At 46.0% G+C, this 16,818-nt stretch overlaps 1 protein-coding gene across 3 annotated transcripts in view; it reads right to left on the bottom strand.

Annotated features, from left to right (window-relative positions):
• UNC13B (unc-13 homolog B) overlaps positions 1 to 16,818 on the bottom strand; it is a 121,150-nt gene that overhangs the window by 69,452 nt on the left and 34,880 nt on the right. For 2 of the 3 annotated variants that reach the window (XM_053448431.1, XM_053448412.1), the window contains exons 7-9: positions 16,701 to 16,758; positions 7,022 to 7,247; positions 4,093 to 4,218 (exon numbers count right to left, since the gene is read on the bottom strand). In XM_053448431.1, coding sequence (XP_053304406.1) covers positions 4,093 to 4,218; positions 7,022 to 7,247; positions 16,701 to 16,758 — 410 coding nt within the window. The remainder of the gene's footprint in view (positions 1 to 4,092; positions 4,219 to 7,021; positions 7,248 to 16,700; positions 16,759 to 16,818) is intronic. The other variant, XM_053448422.1, reaches the window with a different exon arrangement.

Here is a 16,818-nt window from a genome sequence, read left to right as displayed (position 1 = left end):
ATGGACTCTTCGAACATGTGGGAGAAAGTTTCCAAATCCATATTCATTAAATGGCTGCTCTTCGTTAACGCTAGATCCAGAGGTTTATCAGCAGCTGGATCCTCCGCTCGATCCTCCACAATGAACCAAGGTAGAATATGATAGCTCAGGGGAACCTTGAACCCGCAGACTATTATTGTATCATCCACTGGAAAATAATCCGTTTCTTGCGCACTTCCGCCGTCTATGTAACAGTCAGGCGTGCAGACATAAATATATTCCCCCGTTGGATCGGTCAAGAGAGAATATACATATAGACCATCACTGTACACGTAATACCCACAATCACCGTTCTCCGAAGCCCACCAGAGACCACTTTCCAGTAACGCCATCCACTCAAAGTACTCATCGTTTGGAGGGCAGTTCATGGTTTCATCCAAGTCTAGAGGCTCTTCATCAATCGAGGTCCAGAAAGCATGGTCCCAATCAGATGCGAAACTCAAGTCCATTGGCGAAAGTTCAACTAAGTGTCTGGAATCAAACTCGATCGGAGAGAATGCTGCTGTGTTTATAAGCCACATTCCACTGGAATCTATTATGCCTTCTTCTCCCTGAACAAAGGAGATCCAATCCAGATCTCTATCCTTCTTGCAGAGGTTGAGGACCAAGTCACTTAATTCCGCGGTTTCACCAGGGACATAACCAGCTTCACCAGACGTCAGATGAGCTTCAGGCAAGTCTCCGTTACACCGATGGTTGCCCCATTCCAGATTATCGTACTCCCACTCAAAACTCGACTGGCTTTTGGTTTCATCCCTACCTTCACGGTCATGAAAGATTAGAGGATTGGACTCAAACAAACACGGATTGCTTTGCTCAGATAGGTTATCGAAATCGTCCATCCAACACAACCCAGGGCTTTCAAAGTCTGCATCGAACTGGACAGAAACGTTCCTGGAGAGCGATTTCTCGTTGAGGTCTTTGTTGTCACAAGTTTGCCCTTTGCTTTTGGCATGGATTCCATGATTTGCACCGGAATGTTCTATGGTTTCATTACATTCAGCCTGCACAGGTAAAGGATTGTTTGCTCTTCGGTTTTCGTTGGGTGTCTTTCCATTGTGACGTAGGAGTTCCTCCGTCGTTACTTCTGGAGTAAGACCACCGCCCGTGCCAGGTTTCCTAGACGACAAGTTGTCACATGACGCAAACTTAAAGAACCCTGAAAGCCGACCGGGGAATGTATTCCCTTGACTGAGTTCATCATCCTCGGCGAACTTTTCTTTAGTGGTGGAAAGATTTTCCGTAGAAGAAAACCTAAACAATCTAGAGATGAGACCCTTCGTGGCACCTTTGCTTTCTACATTTTGGTTTGGGGTCAAATCCCCACAAAGAGAGTGGCCGGCTTGGATATTTATGGGCCGATGATGGTCTGAATGATTGGCAAACATTCTATTTGTGGAATTATTTGTTTCTTGGCGACACTGTGTGTTAACGGGGCCAACGAGTGATCCATGACTATCATGGCCACCATTTTCCTTTATATCCAGACTGCTGGCCATGGTTAGGTCTCTTTTACTCGTAGAATCTGGGTTTCTTCTCTCGCTTTTGTGAGCAGAGGGTGCGCTGTCAATGGCGCCGGAGTCCGGCTGTTCCCTCTTAGGATTGTCATTATAAGTTTCATCTCTACAGAGCCCTGTCCTCGCCGAAGACCCGTCAGATGAAGCTGCCACCCGACTTTCTTGCTCTGATTCTTTTCTATAAGGAAAACTCAAAGATGTGAAGAAAGGGATTTTGATTTTCTTACCGAAGGAGAAAAAGTCACTCTTACTGAGGTCGTTTTCCGATTTGAAACTTCTCGCTGGTGCCACATTTCCTCGATTTGATGTTGAACTCTCCGAAGGGGTGAAAATCTGGCTGAAGGACTTTTTAATAGGGTGCAAAAACTCTGTATTGGCTTTTGGAACGTCTTCACGATTGTGAATTCCCTCAGCTTCTCCCAAATTACCCATCAGTTGATGATGATGACCATCTGGATGTGTATTAAACTTTTCTGATTCCGCCACATTTTTAACCGGTACGTTTTTGGCGAGCGGAAGGGTACGCCTGCCTTTTCCCGTTGCCTTACTATCACACGTCCCTTCATTTACATCCGTTACACTCACCGCGGGTGTCTCTTTTTGTGTTATAGAAGTAGAGACCTGAATTGGATTGCCGAGGTCCAATTTCTCGGTTGGAGGCTTAAATAACCTTGGTCTAATGGAGTCGGGCGTCTTTTGAGATGGTGGATGGTCAACTCTGCCGGCAGCCAAACCGCCGAGCCCTGGAGAGGTCCGGCCTGTAGCCTCGCTATTACCAGTCTCTTCAATGCCTTTGGAGCCAGTAACCGGACAGGTTCCGTTAGAGTTCCTTAAATCCCCTTCCTTACGGGTTTCCACATTTAAAGAACCTCTGTTGGTTGTAGGTTTGCCGTGAAATATTTTTGAAATACCCCCAATGGTGGGATTTTCCGATTTCTCCGGCGCCGAGGAGACTATTCTTTCCACCGACGCGGTAATGTGCTTGGCGCCGGTGCCAACTTTCTCGGTGAAAGAGCTGAAGAACGAGTTGACCGTACTTTTTATATTTGACAAATCCGGTAGAGGCTCTGATTTGGGGCCGCGCTTCATACTCTGCTCCTCCGATTTCACAATGTTTTTAGTCACCGGCGCATTGGCGTTCGGCTTCTGCGGGACGCCGCTGCAATTGATGTTGCCGATCGGCAGAGAATGGAACTTGTTAATTTCTTCTTCCTTTTCAGCCAGGTATTCCGTAACCGACTCTACCAGACATTGCAGTTCATCCATCGCGTCCGCGTATTCCTCACTCGGTTCTTCTACGGGCGACAGCTTAAGGCTCCTCATGGCGTAACCGCACCTGCTAGACAAGGTCCGGGTGGACGATTTATCGTGATGGCCAGTTTCACGACTAGAGTTAAAGGGACCCGATCCTAATGCGTCGGCATAGAGCAAACCGGAGTCCCCCCAAGACTGTGAGAGCAAAGAAAGTTCTTCAAAGTCATCATCTGAAGCGGGCGAGTGTGGCCGGCTATCAGACGCGCTGCTATCGTACTCCTCGAGCGTATCCAGAGACGAGCTGTGACCCAAAACCTTTGGCGCTTTATCGGGCAATACCAGTGAGTCTTCGGTCTCAGACGCATTCTTAAGTTCTCGGCTAGTGAAACGGTTATACCTGTCGCTCCCGACCTTCACCAACAGACCATTTTTATACGGTCTCAGAACCGGGTAACAAGACTGTACAGATTCGGTATAGCAGCCGTATAGAGAGGAGTCCGCCTGTAAGACCTCCTTAGCGCATTCCGTTTCAGAACACATCGAACGCTCCGCTCGCTTGTCTGAACATTCGTTACTTAAGCACAGGTGGGCATCCTTAACCTTATGTTTGGACTGCAGTGTTTTTCTGGTCCTCCGTCGATCGATGGTGTTGTACTCCTCTGGGTATTGACGAACTCCTGGAGATTTACGAACCGGCCGGCAGCTCGTGCCAGGATTCTGTCTCCTCTCCGACAGTTTGGCCACCCGTCGGCTCCTTTGACTCTTTTTGAGAAACTCTTCGATGAGCTGCTTTCCTAATTCCTCACATTCATCCTCCCAGGCTTCTGTCTCTCCCGGGACGACCCTAACTCTATCCTTCCTAACTAAAGAGCCGTTACTGCCGAGCATCGGGTAAAGTAAAGAAAAAGAAAGAAAGGAAAAAAAAAAGACAAAAGAAAAAAAAAAAAAGAGGTAAGAAACAGAAAAAAAAATTAAAGAAAAAAAAGGAGATTTATAAAGAAAACACAAATGTCGGCTGTAACCTCCGCCCCATCTGAATCATGTATGTTTATAACATTAACCCTTTAAACACGGCCAAGGATGAATATATAACAGAAACGCACATATTCCTAGGATCATAAGCAGTAGAGATTATACATTTTATACATTAAATTAATTCAAACACGGAACATTAAAGCGCATGCACTGCACGGGAACCAACAAAGCGGACGCGCGCCGTGGCTCCTAGCGACACCGCACGCGACCACAATCACAACGCACAAAGCCGGCGAAAAGAACCCACCTATCCGACAGATCTAGAGAATGCCTGCTTTCTAGAGAAGGATGGCGGCTCGTCGGCTGGCTAGATTCAGACGCAGACTCTAGATCAGTCCGTCCGTTTGCGCTGGACTCTATGCTATCGCATCGCCTTGAAAGGAAAGAAGATCGAGAAAGTGAAGGGTAGGAGAGATTTCGGTTATTTGAGCAGCTGGAAAGCAGAATCATTCCCAAAATGTCCCAAAACTATCCGTTTAACGCTGTGTTAAAGTAAAACATTCCGCGCATGTACATTACACACTATCGCTACCCGCTTGTGCTTCCAAAACAGAGAATAAAATGTAAATAAATGTATACAAAACACTCACAGCCTCTTAAAACAAAGGGAAAATGTTACAGAATTTAACAATTCCTGAAAAAAATGACATTTTGCATGCGATGTTAAAATAGAATATTAAATATTTACAAAACATATATATTTTTCTCCATCGATGATAATCGCGGGTAAAGAGAAGCTGCAGAAACGCAGGATTATCGGCCAACGACTCGGCAGGCAGGAGGCGGAACGCGTCGGCAGCGGCCGGCAGCAAGTCTCTCTCTAAAGCCGCGCATTTACATATTTATGGATAATATCGGCGTTTTAATGCCAGTTCCGAGTATTTACCCCACGCTGCAGCTTCCGGTCTATTCAGAACGCAAATTTATTTGAAGAGCGCAAATTCTATTTGACAAAATATTCCTGGACTATTAAACACGGGTTCCTAAAAAGTTATACCGCAGTAAATTATCTGTAAGCCGTGCAATGGAAGCAAATATCCGATCCGAGAAAGGTCCTGATTTTTATATTTTTTATTATATTTTTATTTATTTTTTTTAAACCCTGTGAAGTAAAAACACATTTGCGGGATTAATATCTGAGAATGGAAAAGAAAAAGTGGAACAAAATAACTAGAAAAGGGAATCTGGGAAAAACAGGAACAGAATTATAGAGAGAGACACAACGACAAGAAACGTGAAGGGCAGCCTGGTTCATACAAAGCTTTAGTTTTAAAAAACTACTTATGGCTCTGTGAAGAAAGTGTTTATATCTAAAAAAAAATCATTGCTTTGTCCCAATTTCCCCTTTTGTTATATTTTTCCTTTACTGAGAGGGTGGTGGATAAGTGAAAGAGCCTCCCAGCAGAAGTGGTAGAGGGTAATACAGTGAGGGGATTAAACATGCATGGGATAGACATACGGCTCCTGAATCTAAGACGAGACCAACGACTGATTAAAGTTTGAGTCTTTACAGCAGGAAAACCGGGGCGAACTAGATGGGGGCCGGAGGGGGCCGATCTGCCGGTAAATAACATGTTTCCTTATGAATATTTGTTACATTATTTATTCAGAAGGAATTTTATTAACGCCATCAGACGATCGCTTTTGGGAAGCAGGGACGGAACGAGGGGAACGTTGACTGCTCTGCGCTTAGTTAATCGAGCCCCTCCGTTCTGCTGTCTGTATTTTGTATTCTTCCTGCGCGGGTGAAGCACATATTAATTACTGCTTCTTCCCAGTAAATAATTAGCAGGTTGCTTTGCCGTTATAACAGCTTTCATAGCGCTCTAATACCCAAGCCTGGCATTGATTTTTTCCGTGCCAACATCCCAGTGAATACCAAGCGTTAGCGGCCACGTGGCGGGTGAGGCATCTCGTCTCTGTGTTGGGGGTAAAGGGACAGAGCTTAGTCCTGGTTATTTCACAAGAGCATCCAACATTTCCTACTTTATAAAGTCTACCTCGGCATTCTATAGCAGCTACAACGTTATTTACTAAGACCACACACTGAGTTTAACCCTATAGAGAGAAAATAGAAATAAAATATAGAATAAAAACATAGTATATAATAAATAGAATAAAGTCAGCTGTCATTAAATACAAAAAAAAGATATGCAAAATTATAAAAAAAAAGCTAAGATTTCTACATGAATTTAGTAACAGGATTATTTCCTTCAGACTTCGGTCGCTCATTTTCATTTTACTATTTTTGTTTCAAATAATTTTAATATAAAACAAAAATATAATAAAAAAGACATTTATATTATATATATAAAATATATAAAAATATCTAATAAAAAAATAAAATATATAATAAAATAAAACATTTACACACCAACTATAATGTTTTATTATTATATTTGCTGTATGCAATAATCTGCCTGTTCTGCTATTACTTATCAGTCACCTTGATGCGAGTTAATTAAATTGATTAATTAACGATTATTACCTTATTTCTCATTTACGAGGCCTTTGAAGTACCGAAAATGAATGAAACGTAGGGAAAACGTTGCTGTCATGGGTCATATCTTACCGTCCTTTCCATTATATAGAACACATAATCTGCACGTTAAAATTACCTTAAACACTGGAAATAGAAAAATAATTATAGGGCTCTCCAGTAAAATATGTACTAATGGCACAAAATGTATTTTCTTTAAAACAAGTATTTCGGGGGACATTATTATTAGATATTTAGTTACTCTAGATTAATTTAAGCATAAATTATACTGATAATATGAAAACAACACAAACTTGCTATATATATATATGTATATATTTGTATTTTGTTGTTTCTACACCAACTTTTGGTTTGCATTTGTCGAGTATTCGCTACGACTTAACATTTTGGGGATTCACCTTTTCTCATTATTTTGATTCCTATGAATTTTGAAAACTAATAAAAAAAAAAAAAAAAACAAATGAACCTAAAAAAAAACAAAAAAAAAAAAAGCAAGAAAAAAAGAAAGTGAGAAAAAGAGAATGAAAGTAAGGACAGAATGACAAAATGAATACGATTAGCCGTGGAAGGTATAAGTCAGACATGAAATGGCCTAATATTCGGTATATTAGGAAATGGTATATTATTTGTAAGTAATCTCAGGCGGATCGGGCGTTGATCCCATCACTCCGCTTACCTTCTGGCTCTCCGGTCTCGGAAATCCAAGTCGTAGTTTTGCACGGAGTCCGCGCAGGACTCCCGCGAGCCGCCTCCTTGCTGCTGAAGCCGAGGCTGCACCGGAAACTGGTGCACGGAGGCGTTGGGCTGGGAGGTGGTGTGGTACGGCGGTGGAATGCTGTTACTGGTTTCACTGCGGTAGTCACTGTCCCGGTCATCCACGGCGCTGTCCTGGTCTTCAAACGCTAGAAACAGAAATATAAAAAGCGCAAAGAAACACTTCATCCTCTCGCCTCTAAACTCTAAAACACAAAACGTATCCGCCGTTAAAAGTGAACGTTTACGGTCAGGACGCTCCGATGGGCAGGATCTGGTGGAAATATCAGTAATTCACTACAAGTCACTCAATAAAACGGAAAGGAACTCCCGTCACATTTAAAGTGATGAGTTTCAAAAGGGATTTTTGTTTGTGACGTATAATAACGTCGCCGTGGACCCATTAAGCGCAGAAAACGAGTATCTCGATCTTGGATGTGAAATTCTCCACCAGAGCTGCACCAGAGTTCATGCTTAATAAGGAAGCTGATGGAAGGCTTTATAGGTTTAACTTTTTACGGGGGAACCAGTTCTCAGTTCTTGGGCGAGTGAATTGTGGAATCGGAGATATGGAGACGTTCCGGCCAACGGAACGGAGCTTTGGAATTCCCAATCATCCAGTGGGTTCTGTATGGTGCCATGAGCTTCCATGACAAGACAAACCGGTTATCCAAAAGGAGATGAACATCCAGAAAGGTTCTAATGGATGTCACCACAACAAAGTAACACAGACGTAGGAAGGGTTCACCCACCACCAATACCATCTCTACCCGCCACCAACGGACTTCTCTTGGACAATCAAATCGCCGTGATCTTCTGCATTTGTGGATTTTTTGGTAAAATATTCTGTAATCTGGTGAAATGAGTTATTTTATAAAGACAGAAGAAGCAGAAATGTATCTGCAGAGGAAAGACACAAGAGGTTTGATTGTCCAGTCCGCTTTTAGTAGGAAGGCTTCTTCACAAGACACCTTTTGACCGGTTAATAGCCATTATTGGGGGTTTTTTTAATGTTTTTTTGGTTTGTTTGTTTTTTTTACATAAATTTTTTACGCACATTTAGATTTCCCCGCTGCGGGGCTGGAGCTTTTAAAAGCCTTATGAAGAAGACTCCCGGAGGCATACGAGGAACATGAAATACTTAGACCTCCCACTCGGGTTGTGTCTGTTATGGATGTTCGAGCGTAATCTGTGTCCACGCAGCAGCGGCTGGGACGCTTTACCGCGCGGTTTAGGGACCTGAGCATGATGTGAGCCGAGGGAATTAATCGTCAGACTCGTAGAAAGCAGAAGCTTGCCATTTACTGACCAAGTTTCTTGAAGTGAGGTCAAGCATGAACTTAGAGGCCAGCTTCCCATTATAAACTATGATGTAGTATGACATCAGAGGACACAGCGAACGATTCCGGCTGGAGTGCCGTTAAATAGAGAGCGTTTACTAATCACCTCCACGGGATAAAGCCAAGCTATATTTATATTAAAGGAAAAAACAAAGTGATCAGGGGGAATAACAGCAGACAGAATACTACTTCCTCTGATGTAATGGCAAACAGGAAGTAGCTCTGCCGAGAAACCATTAAAGAGGGAGTAATATGCATTTTTCTTTATCAAATTCCATGGTTTATTCTCGCTGTTTAAATTTAGCAGAATGCAATCCAGAGAGACGCAGCAGACGGCAGCGGACGGCGGCTCTCCGTGACGCAGGAAGCACAGAAAGGGGCTTTATCCGCTAACACGTTGCAGTATCGGCAATAACGCCAGCACCACATGAAGCAACCCTATGTCTTTTGGAAAAGGAAAATCCTATTACTCTCTCTGTGAGGGATGGGGGGGGGTCACCAAGCCACAGATCATTTAAAAGGTACCGGCGACATCTTTATACGAAACAAATCCTGAGGGTATTTCCGCAGAACCAATGCAGCATGCGCGTCTCTGTGATCACATGGGATATTCATGCATACACTTTATTACTGGGTGAAGAACCTAGAAACAGAATTTGCCGGCAGATCGGCCCCATCCGGCCCCCGTCTAGTCTGCCTTTTTTCCTGCTGTAACGACTCAAACCTTAATCAGTCGTTGGTCTCGTCTTAGATTCAGGAGCCGTATGTCTATCCCATGCATGTTTAATCCCCTCACTGTATTACCCTCTACCACCTCTGCCGGGAGGTTATTCCACTTATCTACCACCTAATAAATTTGGTGAGTCATAATGTTTAGCATCAAATACTAAATTCACGGGCAAGTCCTTTTCTGGCTCTATTACTGCCCTATTATGAGGACAATCATAACCCCATCAAACTATAGGAATTATTATTTATTTTAAATTTAATCGCAGCATTAGCAAGAAAGGAAGATTTAAGGGGATTTATCACAAAACTGAAAAGAGAGACCGTCACATGACGTCTCTTTAACTATTAAATGGCCGGCGCGGCAGCATGCTGCTTTAATTTAAGTTTTGACATGAAAGCTCTCTCTCGTCAGGATCCGGCGATCGTATCCCGGCTGTAATTCTATTATGAGCGGTTTGGAGGAGTCCGGGCTCTGCTCTCCAGGCCGGCGGTCGGTTTAATTCCCGGCAGAAATCAGATGTCATTTTCTATTACGGAGAAACTCTGCTGGATTTATCCCCCGGGCTCGAGCCGTCGCTCCGGAAATCAATAGGTTTCCTGATCCTCCGACATCGGGAGTACGAGGCGGACGGCACAGATCGAGCAGCAAGAAAGTCTCTCTTCCCACAACGAACAAATAACATTTTATTTATTTATTTACCGCATACTGAAATATATACGCATCCTTCCGCCATCCGTATCCAGGTCGGGGCTTTTTATACCCGGATTTTTGGTAACTCGTAAGCTTGGAACAGCCGGGGCACAAGGATTTGTTACATGCCACGGATGTCACCGATGTCACGGATGTGCGATGAGTAGAGCCAAGCGTTGGGTTTTTAGTAAACTGCAGAAGATACGGAGAACTCGGAACAACTGGAACCCCAAAGCAGACAATCCTAACAATTCCAGATCGTTAATCGAGAACTCCCTCTCCCTGCAAAATTCAAGTTCCGGCTGATTCCCCGATGTTCAAGCAGGGATCTGTATTAGATGAGAAATAATTCTCTGAAGGGGATCCTATTCTATACCGTGCCGGGGGGGGGATACTATTCTATACCACGCCGGGGGGGGGATACTATTCTATACCGCGCCGGGGGGGGGGGGGATACTATTCTATACCGTGCCGGGGGGGAGGGGATACTATTCTATACCGTGCCAGGGGGGATACTATTCTATACCGCGCTGGGGGGAGGGGATACTATTCTATACCGTGCCGGGGGGGGATACTATTCTATACCGTGCCAGGGGGGATACTATTCTATACCGCGCTGGGGGGAGGGGATACTATTCTATACCGCGCTGGGGGGAGGGGATACTATTCTATACCGCGCTGGGGGGAGGGGATACTATTCTATACCGTGCCAGGGGGGATACTATTCTATACCGCGCTGGGGGGAGGGGATACTATTCTATACCGCGCTGGGGGGAGGGGATACTATTCTATACCGTGCCGGGGAGGGGGGGGATACTATTCTATACCGTGCCAGGGGGGATACTATTCTATACCGCGCTGGGGGGAGGGGATACTATTCTATACCGCGCTGGGGGGAGGGGATACTATTCTATACCGCGCTGGGGGGGGGATACTATTCTATACCGCGCTGGGGGGAGGGGATACTATTCTATACCGCGCTGGGGGGGATACTATTCTATACCGCGCAGGGAGGAGGGGATACTATTCTATACCGCGCTGGGGGGGGGATACTATTCTATACCGCGCTGGGGGGGGTACTATTCTATACCGCGCTGGGGGGGGGGTACTATTCTATACCGCGCTGGGGGGGGAGGGATACTATTCTATACCGCGCAGAGAGAAGGGGATACTATTCTATACCGCGCTGGGGGGGGGGATACTATTCTATACCGTGCTGGGGGGAGGGGATACTATTCTTTACCGCGCTGGGGGGAGGGGATACTATCCTATACCGCGCTGGGGGGGTATACTATTCTATACCGCGCAGGGAGAAGGGGATACTATTCTATACCGCGCTGGGGGGGGATACTATTCTATACCGCGCTGGGGGGGGATACTATTCTATACCGCGCTGGGGGGGTACTATTCTATACCGCGCTGGGGGGGAACTATTCTATACCGCGCTGGGGGGGATACTATTCTATACCGTGCTGGGGGGAGGGGATACTATTCTATACGGCGCCGGGGGGAGGGGATACTATTCTATACCGTGCCGGGGGGAAGGGATACTATTCTATACCGCGCTTGGGGGGGGGATACTATTCTATACCGCGCTGGGGGGGGGATACTATTCTATACCGCGCTGGGGGGGGGATACTATTCTATACCGCGCTGGGGGGAAGGGATACTATTCTATACCGCGCTGGGGGGAAGGGATACTATTCTATACCGCGCTGGGGGGAAGGGATACTATTCTATACCGCGCTGGGGGGGGGATACTATTCTATACCGCGCTTGGGGGGGATACTATTCTATACCGCGCTTGGGGGGGGATACTATTCTATACCGCGCTGGGGGGGGATACTATTCTATACCGCGCTGGGGGGGGATACTATTCTATACCGCGCTGGGGGGGATACTATTCTATACCGTGCTGGGGGGGGGATACTATTCTATACCGCGCTGGGGGGAGGGGATACTATTCTATACCGCGCTGGGGGGAGGGGATACTATTCTATACCGCGCTGGGGGGAGGGGATACTATTCTATACGGCGCTGGGGGGGATACTATTCTATACCGCGCTGGGGGGGGATACTATTTTATACCGCGGGGGGGGGGATACTATTCTATACCGCAGGGGGGGGTACTATTCTATACCGCGCTGGGGTGGGGATACTATTCTATACCACGCTGGGGGGAGGGGATACTATTCTATACCGCGCTGGGGGGGGGATACTATTCTATACCGCGCTGGGGGGGGGATACTATTCTATACCGCGCTGGGGGGGGGATACTATTCTATACCGCGCTGGGGGTTATATTACCGTATACCGCCCTGGGGGGTTATATTACTGTATACTGCCCTGGGGGGTTATATTACTGTATACCGTGTTGGACGTTTATATTACTGTATACCGCCCTGGGGGGGTGTTATTGCATAGAGTGCTATCTTAAGACTATTATCTCTGAGGGAATTGGTCATTTATGCTCCAGATGTTTTAGGAAGGGGATGAAGCCGTAAACCTGTATGCATGAATATCCACACGCTGTATCACCATGAAGCATGCAGCAGGAGGGGGAACGGTTACATACTCTGATTCTCTCCCCATCCGAAATAACTCCAGTCGCCTGGGGAATAGATACGGCGGCGAGCAATAAAGGGGAAAAAGAAAAATTCAGCATAAATGATGAACGGTGCGAGTCTCGCACCCGGTGTCGCTAACGCACGGCACGCAAAACACAACGGCTGCTGGGAGGAAGAGAAATATCGCAAAGCATCGGAAACAAACAGCCGCAGGAGAACATCACGTTTACCAAATAATAATAATCATTTAGTGATTAAGGGACGCGCCTGGCCCCGCTTAGAATGCCCAAAGCAGTACTTATAGCAAGACGTGCATTTTCCGGCATGGACCCCAAAAGAAGTTTAAAACATCATTTTTGGCAAGTTTGGAGAAAGTAAGCAATTTGACGGCGCGTGAAGCTGAAGGACAAAAAAACGGAATTTATTCTTTCCTGCAAAAAAAACAACAAACAACAAACAATGTAACCGGAACATTCTTTTTACAGAATAACGCGACATTCTAGAGGTTCTCCAACTTTAACCCGACTATAACTCCCAGCATTCTTAGCCGGATAAATCGTGGGGTATGATGGGGCTCGTAGTATTTAATGGAAACAGAAAAGGACTCAGGAAGCTGTTTAACTGTTAAAGCCCATTTAACCCTTTAATTGCAGAGGGGTGAGCGGTTGTTGGGGGAGCTTAGAGCGAGATGATCGTATCAAAGCCCCGGGTATAGCAGCACGGGCTGAGCTTTGTTACTTCTACGGCTTTGGACATATCCATATATATCATATAATGTGTGTATAATATATATAGATATACACACACACACACACACATATATATAATATACATATATAATGGATAAAAGATACATACATATTATATTATATATATATATACACATAAATAAAATATATAATATATCATTTATCGACACATAATAAATAGCAAACACGTCTGCCACCCCGTCCCATTAGATGCGGCGATGCAGGAGATTTCGGAACGCAGGGCATGCGCCGCGCCCTTCCTCTTAATGAAATAATAGATCTATACGGACAGCGGAATGGGGAAGAAAACAAGCAAAACAGACTTTAAAGCGGGAATATCGCAAAGCCGCGAAAAACCTAGTTATCCAGTCTCCATGGCAACAGAAACACCCGGCGCCCGTTACGCGGACAAACTCCCAATGTTAAGGCTTTCCTTCCGGCAGATGCCGAAAAACTACAAATCCGACTCGTCTTCTCCAAATAATATCATTTAACCATTAAAAAGCCATATTGAATTGAACAGAATTGAAAGCAGACCGCGTCCTTCTGACATCCACAGGGTCAATACACGTAACGGGTTAATAAAAGTAAAATAATAAGAATAATGGTAATTAATGGGTCAGTTTCTACGGCAACTAAAGTAACGTTCAGAAACTGTAAGGTGCGGAGGGCAGAACATGCCTGTGCACCATGAGCTACATATAAAGCACACGCTAACACGCCAGCCACATTGAAACGCGCCATACGGTGGAGAAGACGTCGGCACACGGGCAGGGAGAACCGGTGGAGAACCGGTGCGTTTAAGTTTTTGGGGTTTGATTTGCTGATTAGGAGATTCTGACACATTGCGGGTTAGATATAAAGTAACAACGAATGGAAAGCTTCCGGTCATCGCTCCACGTTTACAATGTTGCCCCAGCGCTGTGCGATTGGCCCCCGGGGCTATGCGATTGGCGCCCGGGGCTATGCGGTTGGCGCTCGGGGCTATGCGGTTGGCCCCCGGTGCTATGTGATTGGCGCCCGGGGCTATGCGATTGGCCCCCGGCGCTATGCGATTGGCCCCGGCAAAGTTTAAAAAACGCTGAGTCTAGATGGGCTGAATTGCTGTCAAATGTCTTATAACCATGACAACCAATGGAATGTTTCATCTGATTGGACAGATTACCGTAGCAACTGTCTGGGGAAAAAAACAAAATATATATATAAATAAGTTTTCAGAACTTTGTTTGGCTCCCGGTTCCCGGCAGACCCCCATTTTTGTTCGTTTGACCCTCCGGCTCCCGGCATCTTGGAGATTCCACCTCCTGAAAACCTCCTTCCTATAAAGTGAAATCCTTCCAAACCGCGTCTCCGCCGGCCCCGGAGCATTCATTCCACGCACCGGCTGCAGATGAACGATCGACGGCCGGAACCGCTTACGCTCAGCTTCCGTTTCTTGCGCGGCTTCGTCGGGATGCTCCGGAGTCCGCGATAAATCCCTTGGTGGCTCCGAACCGCATTCATTTACACTTTAATGCGTATGATGGATGCGGGGTGCCCCCTCCTAGCAAACGCATGGGGGCTCCTGCAGCGCTGCAGCCTCAGGCCGTTGGAGTTCCTTTCTTCTATAGAAGGGGCGTCAGACATTAAACTGTCCCTTTAACCCGAGGACCCCCCCCCCCACCTTCATATATATATAAAAATGCAACAAAAATATATAAATCAACACAACGGATTAAAGTCCAGATAACACCAAGACTTCCCGGCACCGGTATATCGAGAATTCTCCCGGGCGGGTTAAATTCTCCTAGATTGTCAGCTCTTTGAGCAAGGTCCTCCTCATCGTTTGATGAGATCTACTGCTTGCCCATGAGTTTGCCATCTTTGATACAAAGTTCCTGGCAAGAATGGTGGGCTTCTGAAGACCCCGCTAACGAACGTCTACGATGCCAGCCTGGCCACCAAGAGAAGCTTCAGCTCTCCGCAGGGAGATGCAGCTTCTTCTCCCCGTGGAGAGCGGAACGTGTTTAAGGGTTTGTCCAGACGCTGTCTGCCTGGCGCTCGAGATGTCGCCCCGTACGCCACATCCGTCTTAAAGGGTCTTCAATGCAGCGCATTCCCGCCACCGGCACATGCGCAGCTCCTCTATCCAGCCAAAGTCGGCTCTTCGCTTCCCGATAACCTTTTTCTCTCGCTTGCATCTGCTTCCTCGCCGCTCGCCTCGTGAAAGAAGTTCAAACCATCAAATAATTATATTCTAATTAACCCTTTTTTTAATGATCTGTCTCCTGCTTCCCGGTGGCAGCAATAAATAGCCCAGAAATGGTTCATTCTCTCCATGACAACAGGATCCCAGCCCTGGTAATAACATGGTTTTATCACCCGGCAAAGCTGCCATCTGTCTCCTCAATTACGACATCACTCTCTTAATTACGATGTCACCCAAGGTATAGTTTTCCCCGTTTGTCACGGAATACATAATTTGCAAATCGGAGGAGGGTCTTTTTTTTTTTATTAGCGCTTCATCTGCTCGCTTTAACAAATCGGATCGTTAACCAGCGGGTATTTTTAGAGCCGGTGCAGCGTTTCCGAGAAGCGATGATGAGCAGCGAGATGGTCGGGCGTTACGTTATCCCCAGGTGACCGAACCTCTAAACTATTCACAGTTTTTTGGGGTGGAATGTCGTGGATTACAGCCCAACGTCTCGCATGCAGATATTACGCTTACAAAGAACACTCCTGATGCAACATTCTAAAAGTGGAGCAGTCGCCATGGAAACAACAATGGGAAAGGAGCATTTAACTTTGCAGTCTTAAAGAAAAAAAGAGAAAAGCACAAAAAATAGGTTTCGAGGACTCAAAAATTCTCCTATTTCTAAGAAATGACGAAGCGAAGACGTTTTAGCCGACGATGTGAAATCAGGGAGCGATCCGGCCCGATGGGCAGCGCCGCGTGATCAGGGCTAATCTAGCGGTAAAGCGGCACCTTACCCCAGCTGCTCCACTTCCACCTCGTTAGCGGAGCCCTGCACTTACACGTTAACCCTTTAAGACCCGGGCATTGCCCACCCCATTGGTTGCCGTAAAGTTGTAATTGTAATTTTGGAACACAGGCGAACGAGGCTTACAGGCTGCACCCGGCTGTAGGACGGAGGCCGCGGTCCGCCTGCCATTAAGATACGAAGTCCTACAGATAGCACAGATTCACGCAATTAACCCCCCCGAGACAGTTTAGGGTCCAAGGACTCCCAACACACTCAGCCAAACACCCCACCCAAGCATGTATGCTTAAAACAGAAAAGGCAGACCCGTCTGGGAATATTTACGGACTTTTTCCCAGAAATCAGACAATTTATGAAAAATCTGATTTTAAATAAATTTCCCATCAAAAATAGCCTCTTGCACCCCCTTTATAAAGAAAATCATTGTAAACATGGAAAGAAAACAAAAAAACAGTATTACGGAACGGAAAAGGCCGCTGGAATGGTATAACCGGCCAGAAACGCGCCGGGTAACGGCGGACGCTCGCACCGGCCCCGTCACTTACAGCACTGGGAGGCAGCAACCGGTAACGGCGTCCTCTGAACGTCCTCGGCGAAGGGAAACTGAAAAACAAAGAGCGGCGTTTACAAAAAACACAACCATACGGGATTTATTCCGGCAAA

Source organism: Spea bombifrons, chromosome 1 (genome assembly GCF_027358695.1).
Source record: "Spea bombifrons isolate aSpeBom1 chromosome 1, aSpeBom1.2.pri, whole genome shotgun sequence".
Classification (NCBI taxonomy): Eukaryota; Metazoa; Chordata; class Amphibia; order Anura; family Pelobatidae; genus Spea; species Spea bombifrons.
Note: the sequence above shows the minus strand (reverse complement) of the source record. Positions and strands in the feature narration are given on the sequence as shown.